Source organism: Pimephales promelas, chromosome 2, assembly GCF_988280905.1.
Source record: "Pimephales promelas chromosome 2, fPimPro1.hap1.1, whole genome shotgun sequence".
Classification (NCBI taxonomy): Eukaryota; Metazoa; Chordata; class Actinopteri; order Cypriniformes; family Leuciscidae; genus Pimephales; species Pimephales promelas.
Window position 1 is genome coordinate 26,053,449 of NC_142770.1, and position 26,320 is coordinate 26,079,768.

General features: G+C 41.0%; 1 protein-coding gene across 5 annotated transcripts in view; it reads left to right on the forward strand.

Annotated features, from left to right (window-relative positions):
• The window catches only part of arhgef3 (Rho guanine nucleotide exchange factor 3), an 81,090-nt gene extending 55,218 nt beyond the window's left edge, over positions 1-25,872 (forward strand). For all 5 annotated transcript variants that reach the window (XM_089118297.1, XM_089118294.1, XM_089118303.1 and 2 more), the window contains 9 exons: positions 3,639-3,746; positions 5,881-6,039; positions 6,467-6,529; positions 6,857-6,953; positions 10,117-10,193; positions 20,210-20,467; positions 21,437-21,607; positions 22,703-22,889; positions 24,687-25,872. In XM_089118297.1, the coding sequence (XP_088974423.1) occupies positions 3,639-3,746; positions 5,881-6,039; positions 6,467-6,529; positions 6,857-6,953; positions 10,117-10,193; positions 20,210-20,467; positions 21,437-21,607; positions 22,703-22,889; positions 24,687-24,895 (1,329 nt within the window). In that variant the 3' untranslated portion in view covers positions 24,896-25,872. The remainder of the gene's footprint in view (positions 1-3,638; positions 3,747-5,880; positions 6,040-6,466; positions 6,530-6,856; positions 6,954-10,116; positions 10,194-20,209; positions 20,468-21,436; positions 21,608-22,702; positions 22,890-24,686) is intronic.
• Positions 25,873-26,320: the final 448 nt, after the last annotated feature.

Here is a 26,320-nt window from a genome sequence, read left to right on the forward strand (position 1 = left end):
ATTTCTGTAACAACCCTGCGTTTTTGCCTGCACTCTTCATCCCAAACACTCAAAACACATGAAACCTCCGCATTGCTCCACTGTGTATCCTTCATCCTCCATCGCGCCTATATTAAGTCATGTGATCTCAGTTGGTGGTGTCCCTCTGAGTTGACGTCACTTTTTTAATGACATGCATCTCACAATTCTGACTTTTTTTCTCACAATTGCGAGTTTATATCTCACAATTCTGACTTTATTTCTCAGAATTGTGTGATATAAAGTCGCAATTGCGAGTTGTAAAGTCAGAATTGCGAGATATAAAGTCAGAATTGCGAGATATAAAGTCAGAATTGCGTGATATAAAGTCACAATTCTGAGAAAAAGACAGAAGTGTGACTTTTTTTTTCTCACAATTGCGAGTTTACATCTCGCAATTCTGACTTTATAACACATAATTGCGAGTTTATATGTCGAAATTCTGACATCTTTTCTCAGAGTTGTGAGATATAAACTCGCAATTGCGACTTATTAGGCCAATTCTAAGGGGGAAAAAAGACTAACTTTTTTTCCCCCTCAGAATAGTTTAAATCTCACAATTCTGACTTTATATCATGCATTTCTGACTTTATAACACGCAATTGCGACTTTATATCTCGCAATTCTGACTTTATATTTCGCAATTCTGACTTTATAACTCGCAATTCTGACTTTATATCTTGCAATTCTGACTTTATAACTCGCAATTCTGACTTTATATCTCGCAATTCTGACTTTATATTACGCAATTCTGACTTTATATCTCGCAATTCTGACTTTATATCTCGCAATTCTGACTTTATATCTCGCAATTCTGACTTTATATCACGCAATTCTGACTATATCTCGCAATTCTGACTTTATATTACGCAATTCTGACTTTATATCTCGCAATTCTGACTTTATATCTTGCAATTCTGACTTTATATCTCGCAATTCTGACTTTATATCTCGCAATTCTGACTTTATATCACGCAATTCTGACTTTATATTACGCAATTCTGACTTTATATCTCGCAATTCTGACTTTATATCACGCAATTCTGACTTTATATCTCGCAATTCTGACTTTATAACTCGCAATTCTGACTTTATAACTCGCAATTCTGACTTTATATTACGCAATTCTGACTTTATATCTCGCAATTCTGACTTTATATCACGCAATTCTGACTTTATATCTGGCAATTCTGACTTTATATCTCGCAATTCTGACTTTATATCACGCAATTCTGACTTTATATCTCGCAATTCTGACTTTATATTACGCAATTCTGACTTTATATCTCGCAATTTTTTACTTTATATCACGCAATTCTGACTTTATATCTCGCAATTCTGACTTTATATCTCGCAATTCTGACTTTATATCTTGCAATTCTGACTTTATAACTCGCAATTCTGACTTCATATCTTGCAATTCTGACTTTATAACTCGCAATTCTGACTTCATATCTCGCAATTCTGACTTTATATTACGCAATTCTGACTTTATATCACGCAATTGCGACTTTATATCACGCAATTCGGACTTTTTATCTCGCAATTGTGAGAAAAAAAGTCAGAATTGTGAGATAAAAAGTCGCAATTATTTACTTTATTTTTTTATTCAGTGGCGGAAACAAGCTTCCATACATATCCGATCTGTGCCATATGAGAGGAAAAAATCGGATTTGGGTCACTTGAACCATGCAGTGTAAATGGGGTTTATTCATAACCTAACATATTCATACTAAGAGCTAAAAAACGTAAAGTTTTATTTTAGGGGGCCTTTGAGGCAGCATTTTAACCCTTGCCAGAGTGAGTGTTAAATTAACACTGAGAGTGTGAATTACTGTATATAAACTCTGAGCAGAGTGTTAATGAACACTGAAGCAGTGTTAAAGTTCATGAGATAATTAAGTGATTAATTGAGTGATTCATTGAGTAAGACACTTACCAAGCAGAATCACGGAAGGAGAAAACCGTAATTTTAAGTCATCATTATGGTGATCAGTGTTCACTTTAGTTGGGCTCTTGACCCTTAAATCGTTAACTTTAGATTTTGTTTGGCTGCTGTATATGAGTTATAACAGCCAGATGAATAAATAGAAAAGATGACACCTTCAGGTGTCTTCAATAATACTCAATCACTTAATTATCTCATTAACTTTAACACTGCTTCAGTGTTCATTTAAGTTTAGATGAGTCACACTTTCAGTGTTGATTTAACGCTGGGGATTTTGCTTTGTAGAAGATATTACATACTAGGAGATACACTAATCCACCACTGTAATCACCTAATGAAGCGGGACACATGGACATTGATCCAGGACAAATCCAGGACACACGTCTGCCTGGGAGGCATGATCAGATCATATATGCTGGCTGGGGTTTATTTATACATATACTCGGTGCATATAGAAAGCATGAAATATTATAGTGCAGGGATGCACCAGTACTGAAGGTTTGGCCATATTCTTCATGTATCCGGCCGGATTAGGCATTGAAACATTGTGTCATAGAGTAAAAGAGAGCAAGAGTGAGAGAGAGAGAGAGTGTGTGTGTGTGTGTGTGTTCTCCAGACTCTGATATGACTGTCCTATATAGATATGATAAAGCCCAGTGCTGATTGTGTTGGATTGTCAATGAACACACACTGAAAGCTTTAATGATAACAGTGCTTGTCTTCATGTTTTGCATGTTCTTCATAATTTCGGTCCTGAATCTTGAAAGTTTGATAGTTTAGAAGTCTTGTTAGTGCTGTAAGAGTTGAGATTGTAAGGAATGAACATTGGGCTAAAACCACCTGTTGTTTTTGTCTTTTTCGTGTCATAACCCATTAAAGGTTGTGGTTATGGCCGTTTACAGAAGCCTCCACATCTCAGCTCAAGAGTGTCCCGTAGCTCCTCGAAACCCTGACCTTGAGCAGACCCCCAGTGTTGACCAGTACTCCACACACACACTCTTCTTTAACACTGGGGGTTGCTGATTTCAAGGTGCACATTCTTGTTTCTCAAGATTGAAAGGATCGAGATTGTTAAAAATGCCATTTTTGGGTCGGTCTATTATGATTTTGCTTTGTCAGTAGTCAGAGTGCATGCAGAATATTTCAGGGTTGAGTGTTGTCTGACCCCGTGTGTGAGATAGTTGAAGGGTTTTAAATCCCCCAGATTGGGCTTGATCATCTCTGTGAGGGACTGAAATGTTGAAAGGCCTATTTTATTTGTGCGTTTTGAGTAATTCTGTTTGTTTGCTGTAGTTACTGCTCAGTTATGAGGTTTAAAACACTGATTCAGACTTGTGGACCGTGTGGCTGAAGGACAGGATCTCGTTGCTCAACCGCCGGCACATATGACTGATGGATCATTATCACAGACAGACAGCTCATCGAGTTTCTGTAGCTTGAAGCCTTTATTTCACACACGTGCACAGAGTGAGTGTGTTTCACCCTATCATGTCTCTCAGCACTGGTGTCAGAGTGAGTCAGAGACGTCTCCGGAAGCCAAAGACTCGCAGAAACCTGTCCGTCCCAGTGTAGACAGCTCTGCCTCACATCACATATGATCCAGTGTGTGTATGTGTGTGCAGGAGCCCAGCACAGGTGTGAGGTGTTCATCAGTGTGTGTGTGTGTGTGCAGGAGCCCAGCACGAAGCGTGTGAAGCCTCTGTCTCGAGTGACGTCTCTGGCGAGCCTCATTCCTCCAGTTAAAGCGGCTCCACTGAAGCGCATCGGACAGACCCTGCAGGTACTGCTCTCCCGCACTCACTCTTCATCTGAGTCAGGCTCTTTAGGATATATGCTATTGTAATAAAAGTTTATCTTTATAATTTTCTTAGTCTCACTCATTTAGAATAATAAGACACTGATACCAATATAATGAAAGCAGTATAAACACAAATCCATCATTGCACTGCAGAAGATGCAGTCGTGGCTTAGTCGTGATTCGTTTAAATGACTGATTAATTTGGTAAGTGAATCATTGATGAAACTGATTTGCTCAAGGCAGACTCTGTTCAGTAACAAAGTTGTGTTATGTGTTGCTCGGAGATGCAGATCTGTTCTGCTGTGCTTTTGTTTGGAATTTTATTGACAAAATAATGCAAACTCATTTTCAAGTCAAACTGCACTTTTGCTCATGTGATATTGCTTAACTATATCTTTTGATGTAAGACTGGACTCGCGTGGGGAAAACAGTCAAGTATATATTACACTTTGGTGTAATTTTAACAGCATTATAGTTACATCAGGCAGTGAAAGCCTCACACTCACTGTGTGTTTTTTTTTTTTTTTTTTTTTTTTTTTTTGCAAAGCCAGTGACCTACTCGATAATTTACACAACGCTAAAAAAATACTTACAATTTTATTGCAGATGATACACATATCACACCTGACAAGTAATACATAAAAACAACACAACAATGGAGCATTCCATGCTTGAACTAGTTAACCCTGGGTCGTTCTAAACCCCGGTCGTTCTAAACCCCCTGCCGTTCTAAACCTCGGGTTGTTCTAAACCCCGGCCGTTCTAAACCCCGGCCGTTCTAAACCCCGGCCGTTCTAAAGCCTAGGTCGTTCTAAACCCTAGGTCGTTCTAAACCCCGGGTCGTTCTAAACCCCTGGGTCGTTCTAAACCCCTGGTCGGTCTAAACCCCCGGTCGTTCTAAACCCCGGGTTGTTCTAAACCTCGGCCGTTCTAAACCCCCGGTCGGTCTAAACCCCCGGTTGTTCTAAACCCCGGCAGTTCTAAACCCCGGGTCGTTCTAAACCCCTGCCGTTCTAAACCTCGGGTTGTTCTAAACCCCGGGTCGTTCTAAACCCCTGGGTCGTTCTAAACCCCGGTCGTTCTAAACCCCGGGTCGTTCTAAACCCCTGGGTCGTTCTAAACCCCCGGTCGGTCTAAACCCCCGGTCGTTCTAAACCCCGGGTCGTTCTAAACCTCGGCCGTTCTAAACCCTAGGTCGTTCTAAGCCCCTGGGTCGTTCTAAACCCCCGGTCGGTCTAAACCCCCGGTCGTTCTAAACCCCGGGTCGTTCTAAACCCCGGGTTGTTCTAAACCCCGGTCGTTCTAAACCCCCGGTCGTTCTAAACCCCGGGTCGTTCTAAGCCCCTGGGTCGTTCTAAACCCCCGGTCGGTCTAAACCCCTGGTCGTTCTAAACCCCGGGTCGTTCTAAACCCCGGGTTGTTCTAAACCCCGGGTCGTTCTAAACCCCTGGGTCGTTCTAAACCCCCGGTCGGTCTAAACCCCCGGTCGTTCTAAACCCCGGGTCGTTCTAAACCTCGGCCGTTCTAAACCCTAGGTCGTTCTAAGCCCCTGGGTCGTTCTAAACCCCCGGTTGGTCTAAACCCCTGGTCGTTCTAAACCCCGGGTTGTTCTAAACCCTGGCCGTTCTAAACCCCGGGTCGTTCTAAACCTCGGCAGTTCTAAACCCCGGGTCGTTCTAAACCCCGGGTCGTTCTAAACCCCTGGTCGTTCTAAACCCCTGGTCGTTCTAAACCCCGGGTCGTTCTAAACCCCGGGTCGTTCTAAGCCCCTGGGTCGTTCTAAACCCCGGGTCGCTCTAAACTCCGGCTCTTTCTAAACACTGCGTCGTTCTAAACCCCGGGTCGTTCTAAACCCCGGTCGTTCTAAACCCCGGGTCGTTCTAACCCCCGGGTCGTTCTAAATCCCGGGTCGTTCTAAACTCTGGGTCGTTCTCAACCCCGGCCGTTCTAAACCCTGGGTCGTTATAAACCCCGGGTCGTTATAAACCCCCGGTTGTTCTAAACCACGGGTCGTTCCAAACCACGGGTCGTTCTAAACCACGGGTCGTTCTAAACAACAGCTGACGTTTTCCACTGTACATCGCTAATTCCCAGTTTTCCCATTCTCCCTGTTCAGCGCTCCATCAGTTTCCGCAGTGACTGCCGCCCGGAGATCATGGCCCCGCGGCAGATCCCGCCAGCCGCCACCAAGCGCCGTGACAGCAAGCTGTGGAGCGAGACGTTTGACCTGGGCCTGGGACACATGCTGTCCTCCAGAGACATCAAGAGACAAGAGGTGACCTCACCACACTCCAGACCATACTCTACTCTGATTGGTCAGGGCTGGATTTTGATATACTGTATTTCTCACCATATTTGAGCTAAAAGACTGGTTTAGAAAACCATCAATAGAGTATTAAACATAACCGTTCCAGTATTCTCATAAAACATGAACTGTTAGCTGATTTATGTATATCAAGTGTATCCCTACATTATCACAGGAAAGCGTCATGTGCCGTACCGCTGCACTGGAGCGGCTCGAGATGTGTGTCGTGCTGTTACATCAAAGATAAATTACCGTAGAACAATTAAATGTTCAGTGAAGGTTAACAGGCATAATCAAGCATGAATATGACGTATAAACGGGTAAATAACCAGAATGTCCTCGAGATGCTTCTCGCTTAAGTTCCTCTTTCTGTTGTCTTTCCTGTCATGTTTGTCAGTCCATCTTTGAGCTGTCTCAGGGAGAACAGGACCTGATTGAGGACTTGAAGCTGGCCAAGAAGGTACACTTCACTTGCCCCATCACTTCATACAGCATGAAGACTCTGGTTCTCCAGCACAGTGGTTCCCAAACCTTCTCAAATCAACGTCTTTGACATAAAATATTTTACCTACCTAATATTTCCATAATTAAGCACATTCTACATTTCATTATTTAAGTGATAATTGGCTTTTAATCAACTCTGATTTCGGAAGCCCTGCCCTAGCATATGAGATACTGTGGTGTCTGTTTTGACAATCTGTTCTTAGCTTTACACTTTTCGGTAAGATTTCCACATACTTCCTCAGATTTGAGTGTTTAAGTGTCTGATTGTGTTATTTCGCCACAGGCGTATCGTGACCCCATGCTGAAGCTGTCGATTATGGCGGAGCATGAACTCAATCAGATCTTTGGCACGCTGGACTCCCTCATTCCCCTGCATGAAGGTGAGCAAAAGAGCATTAAACACACCATCAGTGTGTGTCTGAACCAGGCGCCGTGCTGTACATTCACAGCTGGATATGCTTATCCAAAGGGAAGGAGAAAAGCTGTGCGACCTGACCCAATAACAGCAAATCAGAACCCAAGTGATAAAACCAATCGTGATAACACAAAAACATGGAATATTGATTTAAGTTTAAATTATGTTATTAGGTGAGGTGACAGCACAGAAGATCACACAAATAAATGCCGGAGCATCTAAGATCTGGACTTGCTGTTCCGACACAATATCCATGCTTCCATCCAAAGTTGGGAATTTAACCTGCTATGTGCAAAACTGGAATATGGCATAAAACATTTGTGAATAAACGCTGTCAGGATCTCTTGCGTTGGGATGCTGAACACTAGGGCTGGGTATTGAGACAAATTTCACAATTCGATCCGATTTCGATTCACAAGCTTGCAATTCGATTCGATTTCGATTACGATTTGATTCAATATCGATTATTTTGGATATCAGTTACAATAAATGGCCATTTTTCTCAAGGGAATCAAATCTCTTAACTAATGCTGTAAACTATGGGAGTCTAGTTGTAGCCTACTAGGCTTCATTAGCCTAATATGAAGGTAATAATGAATGAATCACTTAAATTACACTTTTATTTATTTTTATAATAAGAATATTATATGAAATATAAACATTTAAATGGTGGCTGTCATAAAAAAACTTGCCAGATTTATTCAAATATGAAGGTAATAATGAATGAATCACTTAAATTACACTTTTATTTATTTTTATAATAAGAAGATTATATGAAATATAAACATTTAAATGGTGGCTATATATTTAGCAAAATGCTCTTCTCTGTGTAGTAATTTTTTCCTAGCTGACTATAACGAGTTGATGTGGGTTTTCTGACGATACATTGATTACAAGCTGTTTAACTGACGTCTTTCGACGGTTGAAACGCTTATTGAGCGACTCAATGTGACATGATATGAATTTCGATAAGTTGTACTCTATCTTTTAACCTGTTAACTGTCACCCCCCCTTTTTTGAATAGACATGAAAATGCACATTTCGAACTTAAATGGTTGTAATTCAAGAATGCTTTGGAATATAGACATATGATTGGTCTTGTTTTAAAGAAGACATTTGGCAGATTTTTGTAGAAGTGAAATAAATTAAGAAAGTGAAACAGAAAAAAAGTTATAGAAGTTTGAGTTTATGGAAATGTACAATGTAAAAATATTAATTATTAATATTTTACATAAAATATATATTTTCAAAACCTGGGCTACTCTAAAATGTCAGAAAGATCAAAGCCAAAAATATGAACAAGTTGTGTTTCAAATTTTAGGTTGATATCTCAAAAAATGAGCTTTCAGTAAGATTTTGTTTGAGCGCAGTACCAAACTTTTTCACTAGGGCACAATCAGACTCCATTACTGCCCATATAAGGGCGCCTGCATTTCCATTCGTGTTTTGAGTGATATGAACTATTATTTTCACAATTTTCATACAATTTCTGAAGTAGAGATCCTATTCAGAAGTAGCATGGGAAGTTTGGCAGATTTTGATATGAATTGAACCTCTAAGAAACACATACAAAGAACACGCATGCAAGTCATAGCTAGCTGCCACGTCACAAATGGTGAATTTATTATTTTTTTCTTGATATTTCAAAGTTTTCAGACCTTTTTTTTCCAAAATAATTGAATGGATTCTATCTTTTGAACTTTTGGCATGAAAACAAACTGAGGTATCTACCATTTTTTATGATTTTTCATGTTTACTGCTATTTTAAAATAAAGGTCTGAACACGCCTTATGAGTATGAAAATATTCTTGTTTTATATTGATAAATTATGGCTCCTCTGTAATATATTTTGAAAATCAGTCACCAAATATGGAAACTAGAGATTGTAAGCTTTCAAATGATATATAGTTTGTCAATATTATTTAAAGTATTTACTAAGATATTATTGTTTTAAATATATAGTGGCAAACGTCCCACCTGTGGGACGGTGACAGTTAAGTGGTTAACACACTTTCAGGCGCTCATTCATGTTTATTTCGCGCTGTGACTGGTATTATTCAGCCAGAAGAGAGATCAGCGCTGCTGCTTCTCATCAGCTGCACCAGAGCGATCTCACGCCACAGCGCCAAAACGCTATTTATGTTTTTGAATTTCTAAAGAAAATTGACGTAATTTGAAAATTGAGACTTTGCTTCATATCAATAGTAACAAAGGACAAAGATTATTGCGATTTCTTTTTTATGCGCGCAGCCGCGATACAATCCCATTCATTCAAATGAAACAGGATGAATAATCGATTCTTGAGACTTAAGAATCGATATCGGTTCGTAAAAATGAGAATCGATTAATATCGAGAAATGTAGCTGAGGAGGAAAGGCTCAATAATACATTTGAAATGTTCATAGCTTCCATTAGCTCAGACACTTCCCTTAAACAAGTTGCATTACGCGGTGACCTTTCCGACCTCTGCGTTTTGGAAGAAAGCTGGGGTTCTGCTGAAGTTTACGAGAAAGCGAGACCCATGCCATTCTCAGATGGGCCTATTTCGTTTCAGAAACACCAAACCAGCATCTGAGAAGCTGCGATGCCATTGGTCCGCTGGTTACTCCAGTTATCCAATCACAGCCTCCGCTGAGTTTATTGTTGCGCTTCGAGAGATTTATTCAGTAAATGTCTTTCCATCGTAGTTTATGCACATTTTCTCATCCGATGAAAAGTTTTTATGTACCTTTTTAGAATTGATGCTCATCCGGCTTTATTTCTATGCAGTATCCTAAAAACAGGTGTATGGAAAGAACCTTCTCCTCCTCCGCTCCTTTCTGGAGCTGTTATCCTCCACCTGAACTGCTAAAGAAGCGCAGCTAACAAACATAAATGTTGATCAATTCACAATTATAAGTCAACCTAACACAGAGACTGTGTATTTTCCCTGAATGACTAGAAACAATACTTTGATTGAAAACATGTGCTATAGACCTGCTGTCCTGCAGAGTTTGGCTCCAGCCCTGATCGAAGACCCTGGCTAGCTGGAGCTGGAGCTACACTCTGCAGTACGGTGGCCCCCCAGACCTGATGTAGACCGCTCCTTCCTCAGTGAACACCCACGCTGTCTTTCTCTGATCCTGCAGATCTGCTGAGTCGGCTGCGAGAGGCCAGGAAGCCGGATGGCTCGACCGATCGCGTGGGCCATATTCTAGTGGACTGGGTAAGATTACAACCCTGCGTTGTGTCTCTTTCTGCTTTTGTTCCAAAACATTTCTCTCATCATTGGCCAATAATGTGTAGTCCCATGAATAAATTCTGCACATTTGTATTATTCTATATCACAACCGACATGGTAACACTTTAGAATACTGTATCTTACTTACTACATAACTAATAAGGAATTAATGAAGACCTAATAGTTAATTCTTTATTAACACTTACGTCACTACTGTTAACTACTGAGGAAGATGTGTTAACTAATCCGTATGTAATATAATTTTATGATTGTGTTAAGTATCAGTTAGCAGTGTTGTAGTACTCGAGACTCGGACTCGTCTCGGACTCGGTCTCGAGACCATATTTTAATGGTCTTGGTCTTGTCATGGACTCGTGTCCATTTGGACTCGGAATTGACTCATACTCGAGCATTTTTTTTTTAGGACTCGGAATTATTCCCGAGTCCACTCAAGTTCAATTAAAAATATTTTTCATGATTATTAATGTATGTGAATAAAATATTTCTTTAAATTGATTGACACGCCCAGTGATTGGTGATTTTCTAGTCCGCAACTGCGCATGACAAATTGTAATAAAATTACTTTTAACACCACCTACTATGTGGCCGTTTTACCCTAAACTGATCATATTTTTTAAACTCTAAGTAAATTCAGTAAAAAAAAAAAGGATTTCTCTAAGTAAATAAAAGTAAATTAGGTAATCAACCTTCACTGGTCTCGGTCTCGACTCGGACTCGACCGTCTCTGGTCTCGGACTCGACTCGGACTCGACTCTCTATGGACTCGGTCTTGACTCGGACTCGACTCTCTCTGCCTTTTTCGCCTCTCTTCGCCTTTGTCGCCATTGGCTTTTGGCTTGCTTAGTTGGGGACATTTAACATTTAATTTTGAATTTAACAATACTATTACAACATTGTTTTCCTGTTATCTCTGTGAAGCTGCTTTGAAACAATTTGTATTGCAAAAAGCGCTATATAAATAAAGGTGACTTGACTTGACAGTGATTTGGTGACGCAAGAGCGCGGGCATTTGCATCCTCCTCTGGAGAGTTCTCAGCGCCGCCGATTTGGTGCATTTCTTTAGCGAAATACAGATTTATTTAATCCATAAAATCATTACTGTGCTGTAAATCTGTGAGGCAGAGTCAGAAGCGTGCAGATCCATGTGCAGTATATGTTTATTAAGAATAGTCAGACAGGCAGAAGTCAACGATCAGCATTCAATATAGAGCAGGCAATCCAGAGCATAAACAATACCAGGCAGAGGTCAGGACAGGCGGCAACAATCGTAATCCAGAGAGAGACAGGCAAGGGTCGGGGCAGGCAGCAAACAGAGAATCAAAGTCCTAGAACAGTCACGGGTCGATACACGGGCAATCCAGATAATCAGTAAAGAAACGCTCAGAAATGTCGCCGGGGCAAAACAAGACTTCGCACTGATAGAGAGTCAGAGAGCAGTTTATATGGAGAGGTAAATGAGGAACACCTGTGTTGGTGATGAGACCTAGGTACGGGGCTTTATGGGAAATGGAGTTCAGTACTCAGGAGACGGAGCTCTGGGTTGAGCGGAGAGAGCCACGGAGGCGCGATTCATGACAGAGCCCCCCTCCTGCGAGCGGCTCCTGAAGCGAGGACCCGTGCGGCGCCGAGGTCTTCCACGGGGTCTTGGAGCAGGTCTGGTGGGGTGTTGTTGATGGAACTCGGAGATTAGTGTGGGGTCCAGTATATCCTGAGACTTAACCCAGGATCTCTCCTCAGGACCATACCCCTCCCAGTCGATCAAATACTGTAACTCCCGACCTCGGCGTCTTGAGTCTAGAATTTCCTTCACACGGTAAGCCTCCTCGCCCTCGATGATGATAGGAGGGGAGCTCGTCTCCGCAGCCTCGTCCTGGTCCCTCTCTCCACTCGGAGCTCCGGCGGGTTTGAGTAAAGAGACATGGAAGGTGGGAGATATACGGTAAGTTGAAGGTAATGCAAGACGGTACGACACAGGTGTAATTTGTCTGAGAATCTTGAATGGACCCACATACCTGGGACTCAACTTCTTGCTGGGAAGATGGAGACGAAGGTTCCTGGATGAAAGCCAGACCCACTGTCCCGGCTGATAGTTGGGCCCCCTCCTCCGATGACGGTCCGCTTGTTCTCTGAATCGTCGAACTGCACGTTGAAGATGAACATGAGCACTATTCCAAGTCTCCTCGCTTCTCTGTAGCCAAGCGTCAATGGCCGGTAGATCAGTGGGTTCCCCAGACCAGGGGAATAGGGGCGGCTGATAACCCAGTATGCATTGGAAAGGGGTCAAACCCGTAGAAGGCTTGCATAGAGAGTTCTGGGCGTATTCGGCCCACACCAGGAAATGACTCCAATCTTGCTGATTCTGATGACAGTAGGTTCGTAAGAAGCGAGTAAGTTCCTGATTCAGCCTCTCTACCTGTCCGTTGGCCTGTGGATGATAGCCGGACGTTAAACTGACATTGATATTGCCCACATAAAGCCTGATATTGCCCACATAAATTGCCCACATAAAGCCTGCCAAACCCGAGAAGTGAACTGAGGCCCCCTATCGGACACAATATCCTCGGGTAATCCATACAACCTGAACACCTGTTGTACCAATGCCTCCGCCGTCTGTAGAGCCGTGGGAAGCTTGGCCAACGGAATAAATCTGCAAGCTTTAGAAAATCGATCGACCACCGTCAGGATGGTGGTAAAATTCTGCGATGGGGGTAGATCAGTAACGAAATCGATGGCGATATGAGACCATGGGCGTTGTGGTACTGGAAGTGGTTGGAGTAATCCGGCAGGCTTCTGGTGGGATGATTTAGAGACGTTGCAGGCGCTGCATTGGTGTACGAAGGAGATTACGTCGGCTGGAAGGGTCGGCCACCAAAACCGGTTCGTCACGAGATGAGTGGTGGCTGTAATGCCAGGATGACGGGCGCTGGGAGTATTATGCACCCATTGTAACACTCGAGTACGCAGACGGGTGGGCACATAAGTACGACTTGGAGGACATTCTGGAGGTGATTGTTCCTCGTGCTGTGCAGCCGAAATCTCCGTCATAATGTCCCACTGGACAGGAGCAACGATGAGAGTTGAGGGAAGGATGGGCTCTGATGTACGAGGACTGGGTGAGCTGTCAAACTGTCGTGAAAGAGAGTCAGCCTTGCCGTTTTTGGAACCTGGACGGTATGTTACTTTGAAATCAAATCGACTAAAGAAGAGGGACCACCTGGCCTGTCTGGGGTTCAGTCTCTTGGCGGTCTTGATGTACTCAAGGTTACGGTGATCAGTTAGAACAGTGAAAGGTAAATGAGCTCCCTCCAGCCAATGACGCCACTCCTCCAAAGCTGCCTTCATAGCCAGTAGTTCCCGGTCACCCACGTCATAGTTTCTCTCTGCAGGATTTAGCTTACGTGAGTAGAATGCACAAGGAAAAAGTTTTGCTGGATTACCCTGCCGCTGTGACAGTATTGCCCCAAAGCCTGTATCAGACGCGTCTACCTCCACGATAAACTCCCGCTCAGGGTCTGGATGGTGCAGAATGGGGGCTGTGGTGAATCTCTCCTTTAGCTGCTGAAATGCCGCAACGCTTCTGGATGACCACTTTAACTGATGTCCACCTCCCTGCAGTAGGGACGTAAGTGGTGCTGCGATAATGCTGAAGTTCCTAATGAATCGACGATAGAAGTTGGCAAAGCCCAGGAAACGTTGCAGTTGTTTCACGTTAGTGGGTTGCGGCCAGTTTACCACTGCTTCTACCTTACTACTGTCCATGGTGACTCCCTCAGCACTGATGATATATCCTAGGAAGGCGATCTGCGTCTGATGGAACTCACACTTGGGTAACTTAGCGTACAATTGGTTATCAATGAGGCGTTGTAATACAGCTCTCACATCTCTCACATGATCTTCAAAAGTCTCTGAATAGATAAGGATGTCGTCAATGTAAACAATGAGGTTTCGATTTAGCATGTCTCGGAGGATCTCGTTGACAAAGGACTGGAATACAGAGGGACTATTGGCTAATCCGAAGGGCATCACGTTATATTCATAGTGCCCCGTAGTGGTTGAGAAGGCTGTCTTCCATTCATCTCCCTCTCTGATCCGGATTAGGTTGTAGGCATTTCGCAAGTCCAGCTTGGTGAAATACTTAGCGGTACGGAGTTGTTCAAGGGCAGCAGGGACTAAAGGTAATGGGTAACGAAATTTCACAGTGATTTCATTCAGGCTGCGATAGTCAATACAAGGACGTAATCCTCCATCCTTCTTCTTCACGAAGAAAAATCCAGCTGAAGCAGGAGAAGTAGATGGTTTGATGAATCCCTTCGATAGCTGTTCCTCGATGTAGGACTTCATGGCTTCGGATTCGGGTTGGGATAGAGGAAAAATCCTTCCTCGGGTAGGAGAGGAGCCTGGTATGAGATCAATCGCGCAGTCATAAGAGCGGTGAGGGGGAAGTTTGGTTGCCTGGTGTTCACTGAAGGCCACGGAAAGATCATGGTACTGCGCAGGAATCTTCGTTAAATCAAAATTCTCGGAGTGCGTGACAGTTGAGGGTACCCTGGTGAGAGAACGTAGACATTCCTCCTTACAGGCGTCGGACCACTGGGTTATCTGTTTCTCAGACCATGAAATGACGGGGTTGTGTCTCTCCAACCAGGGTAATCCTAGAATAATGGGATGTCTTGGAGAGTCGATGGTATATAATTGGATGTGTTCAGAGTGAAGGGTGCTGGTCTGTAACGTGATCTCTTGAGAGATGTATTGTATCTTGCCGGTGCCCAACGGGCGTCCATCTAATGCTGCAACCGCCATCCGGGATGTGAAGAGAGAGTTGGTAAGTCCTTGCAAAGGATAAGTCAATGAAATTTCCTGCCGCTCCTGAATCTACTAATGCTGTGGTATTAATCTTCTCATCTCCAAAGCATAGCGTAACCTCAAGTTCCAGTAATTTTAAAGAATTGCAAGGGGAACTCACCGTTGTAGAGGTTCGTGAGATGGGTCGCTTGGGACAGGTCGCCCTCATGTGGCCAGGTTCACCGCAGTACAGGCACAGGTGATTCCTTCTTCTTCTCTCTTTTTCCTCGGGTGTTAAGCGGGTATAACCGATCTGCATGGGTTCGTTCTCCGAGCCAACAGCGGATTGAACTTCGAATCTGTGTGTCTGTGGCACTCGCCGAGCTCGCATTAAGTTATCCAGACGAATGGATAGATCAATAAGTTGGTGAAGCGATTTTCCTTCATCCCGACATGCCAGTTCCCCTTGTAGGTCAGTATTCAAACCTTTTCGGTATAGTAATTTGAGTGGGTCATCACCCCAGCCCGTCTGCGCAGCGAGAGTGCGGAAGGAGAGAGCGTAATCCGCCGCTGAGGAAGCGCCCTGGCCTAATGAAAGCAGCAGCTCACCCGGTTCTTTCCCTCCGGCGGGATGTTCAAAAACTTCCTTGAATTGTTGCATAAAACTGTGATAAGATGGAAAAGATAGATTGCCTCCTTCCCAGAGAGCTGTTGCCCATTCCAGAGCTCTGCCAGTTAACAAGGAGCATATAAACGAAATTCGACTATCGTCTGTTTGGTAGAACTGGGGCTGCTGATTAATGAAAATGGAGCATTGCAGCAAAAAACCTTTACACTTGGAGGGACATCCATCATATTTCTCAGGTAGAGATAAGCGGGGATTGTTGGATGAATTACCCACGACAGGAGGAGAAGGGTCGGATTCAGCCGAAGGAATAGCTGCAGCACCAGCAGGAGGCGTGAGTGATTGAACGGACTTCACCAGCTGTTCGGTAAGCGTAGTTAGTTTGACAAGTTGCTGTTGATGAGATGCCAGGATATTAGCTTGAGTGGTCAGTTCTGAAGCTAGATGATGCATGGCTGCTGGATCTTGTATTGGCGAAGTCTTCTGTGAGGCAGAGTCAGAAGCGTGCAGATCCATGTGCAGTATATGTTTATTAAGAATAGTCAGACAGGCAGAAGTCAACGATCAGCATTCAATATAGAGCAGGCAATCCAGAGCATAAACAATACCAGGCAGAGGTCAGGACAGGCGGCAACAATCGTAATCCAGAGAGAGACAGGCAAGGGTCGGGGCAGGCAGCAAACAGAGAATCAAAGTCCTAGAACAGTCACGGGTCGATACACGGGCAATCCAGATAATCAGTAAAGAAACGCTCAGAAATGTCGCCGGGGCAAAACAAGACTTCGCACTGATAGAGAGTCAGAGAGCAGTTTATATGGAGAGGTAAATGAGGAACACCTGTGTTGGTGATGAGACCTAGGTACGGGGCTTTATGGGAAATGGAGTTCAGTACTCAGGAGACGGAGCTCTGGGTTGAGCGGAGAGAGCCACGGAGGCGCGATTCATGACAAAATCATTTTGTTTTATGCAAGGCAACATACAAGGACACGATGTCAGTTACCATATAGCTAGCTAAATCTATTTACATCAGATGTTAAAATCTGTTCTCAGCGCTGTGCACTGGTATGGGCAGGTTATGGAGTCAAGTATTTTTTTATTCTAAAATGTTTGTTAAATGAGTGTAAATGTAGGCAGTATTATACATGTTAAAATGAAATGAAAATTTTGCTGTTTTAAAAAATGTTCTCATCTGAAATAAAGGAAGATATCATGTGAACAAGTAATTGTCTTGTATTTTACAAGGGTTTAGATGATTACGTTTTTTTACAGTAAGTTTGATTTGAGTCAGAAGTATGTGGTAATTCTTTATTAATTACTAATGGGTTCCCTGTATTGTCACTTTAGAATACTGTTTCAAGTTCTAAGTAATTCCTGAGGGACTATCTAATAATTACTTATTAATTACTAATAAGTTCCTTATATTTTTACTTTAGAAGACTGTTTCAGGTTATAAGTAGCCTAATTCCTGGATAATTATTTGATAATTCTTTATTAATTACTAATGGGTTCCCTGTATTGTCACTTTAGAATACTGTTCCAGCTTCTACGTAATTCCTGCAGATGATTTGATACTTATTTATTAATTACTAATAAGTTCCCTATACAGTATTTTCAGTTTCCCTCAGTCGTTGCCTCAAATACATGAATTTACGCATTCTATGCTGAGGAAAACAGACACGCACAGTACTGTATATAAAATATACAAATAATCTGAGGTTAGTTTTGTATGACTGTTCAGTAGTTACTTCTTAGTTATTTTTCTTGAACCTTAATTTGTAGATAATTAGTAGTAGTTCTTCAGGAGGTATGACAGAATTCATTAGTTATTGATTAACTAACTGATACTTAACACAATCATAAAATTATATTACATACTGATTAGTTAACACATCTTCCTTAGTAATTAACAGTAGTGAAGAAGTAGTTAATGAAAAATTGCCTATTAGTTCATCATTAATTCCTTATTAATTCTGCAGTAAGTAAGATACAGTATTGTAAAGTGTTACCGACATTTGTTTTTAATCTTTTAGCTGAGTAACCAGAAAAACCCATGGTTCCACAATCGTCATGTAAAAGGTTTATGATTTTGAGATCATTGGTCACTGTCTTGACCACGGGACATTACCTGGCTCTGATATCATCTCACAGAACGTTAGTTCATTTCTAGTCATTAGACCATGAACTCAGTGGGAAGTTGGGTTCATATGGTTGTGAATACTGAGAGACGCTGATGTGCTCACTATACAAGTGCTAGCTTTCGCCTGATTTCAGATTCTGAAATTTCTGTTAATATGAACCCCAATCCGATTCACATACCCGTTAACATGTGCATTAGGCGCATCGATAACTGGAGAAAGTCATAAAGTAAGCAGATGTTTGTCAAGAAGGGATTTTAGCAAATATTTAGTAAATATTCAGTCTCCCATGAGGCATAAATAAACATAGGCATTTTCTTAAACATAAGCATCAGTGATAATCATGATAACAATGGCAGATTAAAACTTTTATATGTTTTTTTATATACATTTCAGGTCTTCGCCACCCTTTCAATCTGGTCATAAATGAAGTCCCATTATTAACTGATTATTTGAGTCTGTGTAAATGTGGCTAATGTCTCCCAGCTGTATAATTGGCTAGCTAGTCAGACGGCAGCTCTAAGTCTGAATGCATCGACTCACCCCCATGTCATCCAAGATGTCCATGTCTTTCTTTCTTCAGTCGAAAAGAAATTAAGGTTTTTTGATGAAAACATTCCAGGATTTTTCTCCATATAATGGACTTACATGGGAACCAGACGGTCCGAGGTCCAAACGACAGTTAATAACAGTTTCAGATGCAGCTTCAAATGTCTTTAAACGCAGTGGTGGAGGAAGTACTGAATCTCAGTACTTAAGTAAAAGTACAAATAACCAGATAAATATTTACTTCAGTAAAAGTAGAAGTAACACAATGACAACCATACTTAAGTAAAAAGTACCTGATTTTAAATGTACTTTAAGTATTAAAAGTAAAAGTACTTGCATAACAATTGATTCTCTTAATGACTATTTTCTAATGATTAATAAAACATTTAATTCTAACTCATTCAACCCAATACTCCTATAATGATGTTCAATAATGATGGGAAAAAATTGCTGTCACCATTTCTGAAACAAGCTTGCAATTAGGCAATATAAACCATGCTTATCCATATGTTAATAACTATGTTTGGCAGTAGACGCGATTAATTTATGGTGTAATTCTGAACCTCTTTGCTTGCCATAAAAAAAAAATTTAAAAAAAATGAGGCAAAAAATAAAATACACACGGTGTGTTTCCTATGCACGTAAAAACTAATTTTTGCGTATAAATTGCACGATAAACACACTGCGTGTGAGACGCATTTAGTTGATGTATCTATGGCAACCAAACGTCACTGGTGAGACAAACGTGCAACGAACGGACGGTCAGATTACGTTTTGGCAGGGGGAAAACTGATCACAAAATGTAACGAAAATGGAAAGGTTGTACGAAACGAAACGAAAAGTTGTAGAAATGTAGTGGAGTAGAAAGTATAATAATTGCTGCAAAATGTAACGAAGTAAAAGTAAAAAGTATTCACTATTTATTCTACTTAAGTAAAGTAAAGATACGTGAAAAATGTACTTAAGTAAAGTAACAAAGTATTTGTACTTCGTTACATTCCACCACTTTTTAAACGACACCAGACGATGAATAAGGGTCTTATCATGCGAAACGATCAGTTATTTCAAAACTTATTCCAAAAATGTAACTTTTCTAAGGACAAATGCTAGCCCTGCTCTATTCTGTGAGGCGCGTTTGTAACGTCATGTAATACGTAATTACGTTCAAAAGGTCACGGGCGACGTAGCCGGAAGTACAGAGTCAAAATCGTCCGACATCGTTGTTTTACCTTTTAATTCCTTTTTTGTAAACGGCGTTTGAGTTAGTTTGCACGTTCAACCTATGCGTTCAACTTGTAAACACTGACTTTCGGTCACTGTACAGTAAGTCACTGTACTTTCGGCTACGTCGCCCGTGACCTTTTGAACGTAATTACGTATTACGTGACGTTACAAACGCGCCTCACAGAATAGGCTAGCATTTGTCCTTAGAAAAGTTACATTTTTGGAATAAGTTTTGAAAAAACCGATCGTTTCGCATGATAAGACCCTTATTCATCGTCTGGTGTCGTTTAAAGACATTTGAAGCTGCATCTGAAACTGTTATTAACTGTCGTTTGGACCTCGGACCGTCTGGTTCCCATTGAAGTCCATGATATGGAGAAAAATCCTGGAATGTTTTCATCAAAAACCTTAATTTCTTTTCGACTGAAGAAAGAAAGACATGGACATCTTGGATGACATGGGGGTGAGTAAATTATCAGTAAAAGTTTTTTCAAAAGTGAACTACTCCTTTAAGTCAAGCTAGCTTGTGAAATGGTAGTTAGTTACACTGCTAGTTAGTAACATAAAGCTAACTACATTAAAACTTACCACTGTAATTTATATTAGCATCCAAACCTCAGTGATGAACAGGCTGTTCATGAACATGCCTCTTTCTGTCTCACTAGCTGCCTTGTCTGGACACCTACAACAGCTACTGCAGTAACCAGGTGGCAGCCAAAGCCCTGCTGGACCATAAGAAGCAGGACCCTCGGGTGCAGGACTTCCTCCAGCGCTGCCTGGAGTCGCCCTTCAGCCGCAAACTGGACCTGTGGAGCTTCCTGGACATCCCGCGCAGCCGCCTGGTCAAATACCCGCTGCTGCTCCGAGAGATCCTCAAACACACCCCCAACGCCCACCCCGACCAGCAGCACCTGGAGGAAGCTGTGAGTTACTGAGTCCTGCACTGCTCTCACACACACACTCTTTAAAGGTGCAGTGTGTACTTTTCAGCGGTGTGTATCACACTTGATACACAGGGGGTGTGTATCAAGTTCTCTTTCGCGATAACACACGTTTATGCCAAAATGTGAGTTTTGTCGCGCATCCTCATAAGAACAGTCTTAAATGAGTGAAATAAAATCTTAAATGGAAGTAAATAGCGTTGTGAGATCCTGTCAGCAGCAGCAGATCTTAAAGTGACAGCAGCCATTAATTCTGTTTGTCAGTAAAGTTAACCTAAAGAGAACTAAAGGAACAGAGAAAATTACTAACCTTGACAAAAAAACATAACTAACTTGACTAAAGAACGCTTGTAGCTTTGATAAGGATTGATCTATATTTCATTTATAATTTTAGCAGTGCGGACTGTTTTATAACCTTATTCAATTTCTGTATGCTACAGGTAAATGACATTTATTATGGGTTTAAGTGAGGATTGTTTTATGTTCACTTAAATGAAAGGTTTTTATATTTTTTAAAGCCTAATGTTTAAAATTTGTGGGAAAATCATTTTCTTCGAGACATGAATAGCTATAATATTAGTAGCTATATACAAATGGCTCATTAAGTAAGGTTTTTATACACCACTGAAAACATTGTTATGTATATGATATTGCATTTCTGTCAACAGATCCTTCGAAATATTACACAATGGACCTTCAAATTAAAGTTTTTTTTATGTACTAGTTTACATTAAATCTAAGTAGTGTGTATTGAACTAAACAAATGTGCTAACATTTGTGCAAAATAATTAATAATGATAATTACAGCAAAATAATGAAAGTCCCCCTCTATGTGTGTATGTGGTGTTTTTAATACGCTTTAAGACAAACCATGTGTAAGTGAACCAAAGACAATCTGAAAAACAATGGTCTAATGGTCTCTTTTCTGTGCTGCTCTTTGGCCTTTCACAGATTAACATGATCCAGAGCATCGTGGCCGATATTAACACACAGACGGGCGAGTCGGAGTGCCGTTTCTACAAGGAACGCTTGCTATATCTGGAAAGTGGGCAGAAAGATCTGTTGATCGAAAGCTCGCGGATCCTCAGCTGTCACGGAGAGCTCAAGAACAACAGAGGAGCCGTAAGAACTTGTGGCAGTGTTTTAGTCATTTGTCATAAGAAAATACCCCCAAAATCTTTGTCTTTACATTCCTGAAGAGTCAAATCTTTCCAGGATATTGGCATCAAATCTGAAAAGTATAATAAAACGTCTGTTTGGTTTGACTTGTAAACTAGATAGTGTAAGAAAAATCATGAGGATGAAAAATCAAAGATAATGGAGAAGTTAAGTTTAAGACAAAATACATGAGAATGAAATACTGTGGGTTCGTTGGAGCCAAAATGAACCAAGAATATCCTATTACAGTTGCTCCTGCTGTAGTTCAGGCATCTCGGTGTTTCACACCTGCTCCAATTCTACAATTGATGACTATTTGCTTAGGATTTGAGCCACTCAAATAATGCAGAAACAGTGAAACTGTTTTATTCTTCTCTATGGTAATTAACCCATTTTGATGAATGAACATGTTCATGTATCTAACCTTAAGGAAACAATCGGGCTAAATGGAGCTTATAAGCCCAATACATAAAAAATATTATATAGATTATAATTGCAGTCTGAGCATTAAAACTTGATATTGTTATTGCTTAACATATTAAAAGCAGCATACACTATCCACGCTAGGAGGATGATTTTGATAGTAAGGAAACATTTTAACAATAAACTATAATAATATAATTTCACTGCTAAAATGACAACTACACAGCTAAACTGCATCTTAAAGGGTTAGTTTACCCATCATTTACTCACTCTCATGTCGTTCCAAACCAGTAAGACTTTTGTTCATTTTCGAAACACAAATGGAGATATTCCGTTAAAAGCTATGCAACTATGAGCAGGTTCATTCCCATGTAACACAGTTCGTTTAAACTTCAGCAAGAGCCAATGAGGTTAATTCTCGTGTTACGCAGCATGTTTGTGTTTTCGCAAAAAAACAAATATCTTCATTTGTGTTGCGAAGATGAAAGTCTTACGGGTTTGGAACGGCATAAGGATGAGTGATGACATTTTTAAAACTGAGTGAACTAACCCTTAGTGATTAAACGTGTATCAAACATTATTCAAGAATTGTATTCCGTAACAAACCAAAGTCTCTCTCACTCTCTCGTTCTGCAGAAGCTGCACGTATTCCTGTTTCAGGACGTGTTGGTGATCACACGGGCCATTACCCAGAATGAGCAGCTGTGGTATCAGCTCTACCGGCAGCCGATCCCAGTGAGAGAGCTGGAGTGGGAAGACCTGCAGGACGGAGAGATGCGCCTGGGCGGCTCCATCAGAGGGGCCTTCAGCAACCATGAGCGGAGTGAGTCAGAAATTCAGCACATTTCATCAAAATTCATCAAATTTACACTACCAGTCAAAAGTTTTGGATCGGTAAGATTTTTTATGTTTTTTAAAAGAAGTCTCTTCTGCTCAGCAAGGCTGCATTTATTATATTGTTTAATATTATGACTTTAAAAATAACTGTTTTCTATTTTAAAGGGATAGTTCACTTTGAAATACATTTTTGGTATGTTTTATCTTACCTCAAGGGCATCCAAGATGTAGGTGTCTTTGTTTCCACAGTATTTTCAATTTTGCCATTTTTCGGTCAAACCGTTCTTGTCTTTCAGTCATATAATGGAGGTCTATGGTCACCACCTCAAAGAGCATGCACAGAGAAGTCCAAAATAAACATGATTTAATGACTCGTAAATGTAAGTACATATTGATGGCCTAAGACACGAAACGAGCGGTTTGTGTGAGGAAACGAACAGTATTTATATCGTTCCGTCGGAAGTGATCTCTCGCGCGTGTACGTCACTCATTGTTTACACAGAGATTTCAGAAGTGTTACCCTTCACTGTGAATATCTAAACATATATAGATATACAGGAAATTGCAATGGAAGACGATTTTGATATTTCTAAATATGTTTAGATCTTCTACAGTAAAAGGTAAAACTTCCGAAATCTCTGTGTAAACAACGAGTGACGTAGACGCGCAGATCACTTCCGGCAGAACGTTGGACATGATTCAGTTCGGTTCAGTTGGACATTGGACAACTGATTCAGATCAGTTGGACGTGGCCGTGGTTACACAAGGTAAAAACGATATAAATACTGTTCGTATTCTCACACAAACCGCTCGTTTCGTGTCTTAGGCCATCAATGTGTACTTACATTTACGAGTCATTAAATCATGTTTAATCTGGACTTCTCTGTGCATGCTCTTTGAGGTGGTGACCATAGACCGCCATTATATGACTAGACAAGAACGGTTTGACCTAAAAATATCAAAATTGAAAATACTGCGGAAACAAAGACACCTACATCTTGGATGCCCTTGAGGTAAGATAAAACATACCAAAATGTAATTTCAAAGTGAACTATCCCTTTAATACATTTTAAAATGCAATTTATTCCTGTGATCATTACTCCAGTCTTCAGTGTCACATGATCCTTCAGAAATCACTCTAATATGATGATTTGATGATCAAGAACCATTCATTATTATTATCAGTGTTGAAAACAGTTGTGTACACATTGTTTTCAGGATTCTTTGATCAATAGAGAGCATTTATCGTCAATAGAATCTTTAATAATATTATGAATGTCTTTACCGTAGCTTTTGATCAATTTATGATCAATTTATTTCACCCCAAACCTTTGAACGGTACAGTTTAACTTTACAAGAGCTTTATTTTTCAGATAAATGCTGTTCTTTTAAACTTTATATTCATCAAAGAATCAATAAAAATGTAAATAACGGTTTTCAACACTGATAGAAATGAGAGATGTTTCTTGAGCATGAAATCATCATATTAGAGTGATTTCTGGAGGATCATGTGACTCTGAAGACTGGAGTAATGATGCTGGAAATCCAGCTTTGATCACAGGAATAAATTACACTTTACTATATATTCACATAGAAAACAGCCGTTTTAAATTGTAATAATATTTCATAATATTACTGTATTTTTTGGTATTTTTAGCCGAGCAGAAGACACTTCTTTTAAAATCTTACCGATCAAAAACGTTTGACTTGTAGTGTATAAAAAATTGTGAAAAGCTATACACGCCTGTCACAAACATGTCAAACTCTGTTTGTCCTCGTCCAGCCAAGAACTTTTTCCGGGTGGTGTTTCGCAGCGGAGGACAACTGCAGTCGCACTCGTTCCAGGCCAGCGACGCCTTCAACAAACAGCAGTGGCTCAACTGCATCCGCCAGGCCCAGGCAGGAGCGCGGCTGTGTGCGCCCCCTACAGGCAGCGTGATGGACACCACTGAGGCTAGCCTGGCTCTGAGCACTGACCGCACACACACGTAAACACCTCGTCCAGTGCATAAACTCTCACAGTCCTGCTAACCAGCGATCCTCTCAGTATTGTTTCGGAAATGCCACCGTTCGCAGGAAGCACTTCTCTGGAATTGACACTACCTTTGTTTCTCAATGTTCCTCAACTTCTATGTCATACTTGTGCCTTTCTTTCACTGTGCTGTTGTTTTGTTAACACTGAAAGTCACCGAGGATGAGCTTTCTGCCATTCCACATCCTGTGACGCAGGGTCGTTTTACAGTAAAGCGCACTGAAATGCACAACTGTCTGCATGAATACAGTCACACACAAATGTTCAGATGTTCTTTCATTGATCACCAATAAAAAATGACCAGTCGAATGTTTTCGCAACAAAGAAGGTTTGTGTATCACACACATTCATCTCGTATGTCACGATTAAAGTGTTTGTGCATCGGTGTCAGAGCCACAAACAGCGGTTCTCTACTTCATGTTATTACTTGTGTTGAAGAATCGACTGCTCAGTTCTGAATTGTATGGCAGTGGAGACCGTCATTTCCTGAACCTGTGATTGACATTGTGGCAGAAATATCGATTTTGTACATGCAAGTGTTCTGTTGGACTACAGTGTAGCATAAACTGCAGCTGAACGTCTCTTGTGCCATGTAGCTCAGCGACATCTTTATCAGTGTTTGTGTGCGCCGTAACCTGTGCTGTAAAAACACGAGCTTCGCCAAATCGTGTTTGGTGCTCTCCGTGAGTTAAGGTTTACTCACTAAACAACAACAGTTTATAAAAACTATCCAAAAAAGTATTTTATTCTGTTTCTTTTACACTCGTTTTCCCTCAAGTATTGTATTAAAATGTATGATGTAAGATGTTTATTTATAATTTGTTTTTCTGCTTATTTGCTGTTGTTGTCGGATTAAAAGGAAGCGATTGGATGAAGAGAGAGTGTGTGTTCTAGAAAGGAAATCAAGAAAATCAAATAAACATTTTAGAAAACCTCATTTTTCACTTTTAGATATTGTGTCAAGTGTTTGTGTCAATGTTTGAGAATAGTATATTTGTGAAGCTCTGAAGCGCTTTAGGAAATATTTTGACGTGAGTGTGTGATGTCTGAGCTTTGAGTGTTTACCATCTTTACACACAGGGAAATAATGAGTCCCTCTCGCGCAGTGCGTCACGCGTTCATAATGAGGACCACAGGGAACCAACTGTTCAAAACAGCGTTTACTTCCTCTGACGTGACAATCAAGACAAGAGACAACCTCCTGAAATATTCAATCCATTCAAATCAGTTATTTACATATATAGCTTTTCACAATACATATCGTTTCAAAGCAGATGTGCAGACAATCTCCAGATCAGAAATGTACAGGTCTAAGATTATACGAATCATGCTAACATCATGTATTCAGTTTAGGTTCACATTTCTTACAACGCCCCATTTGACTG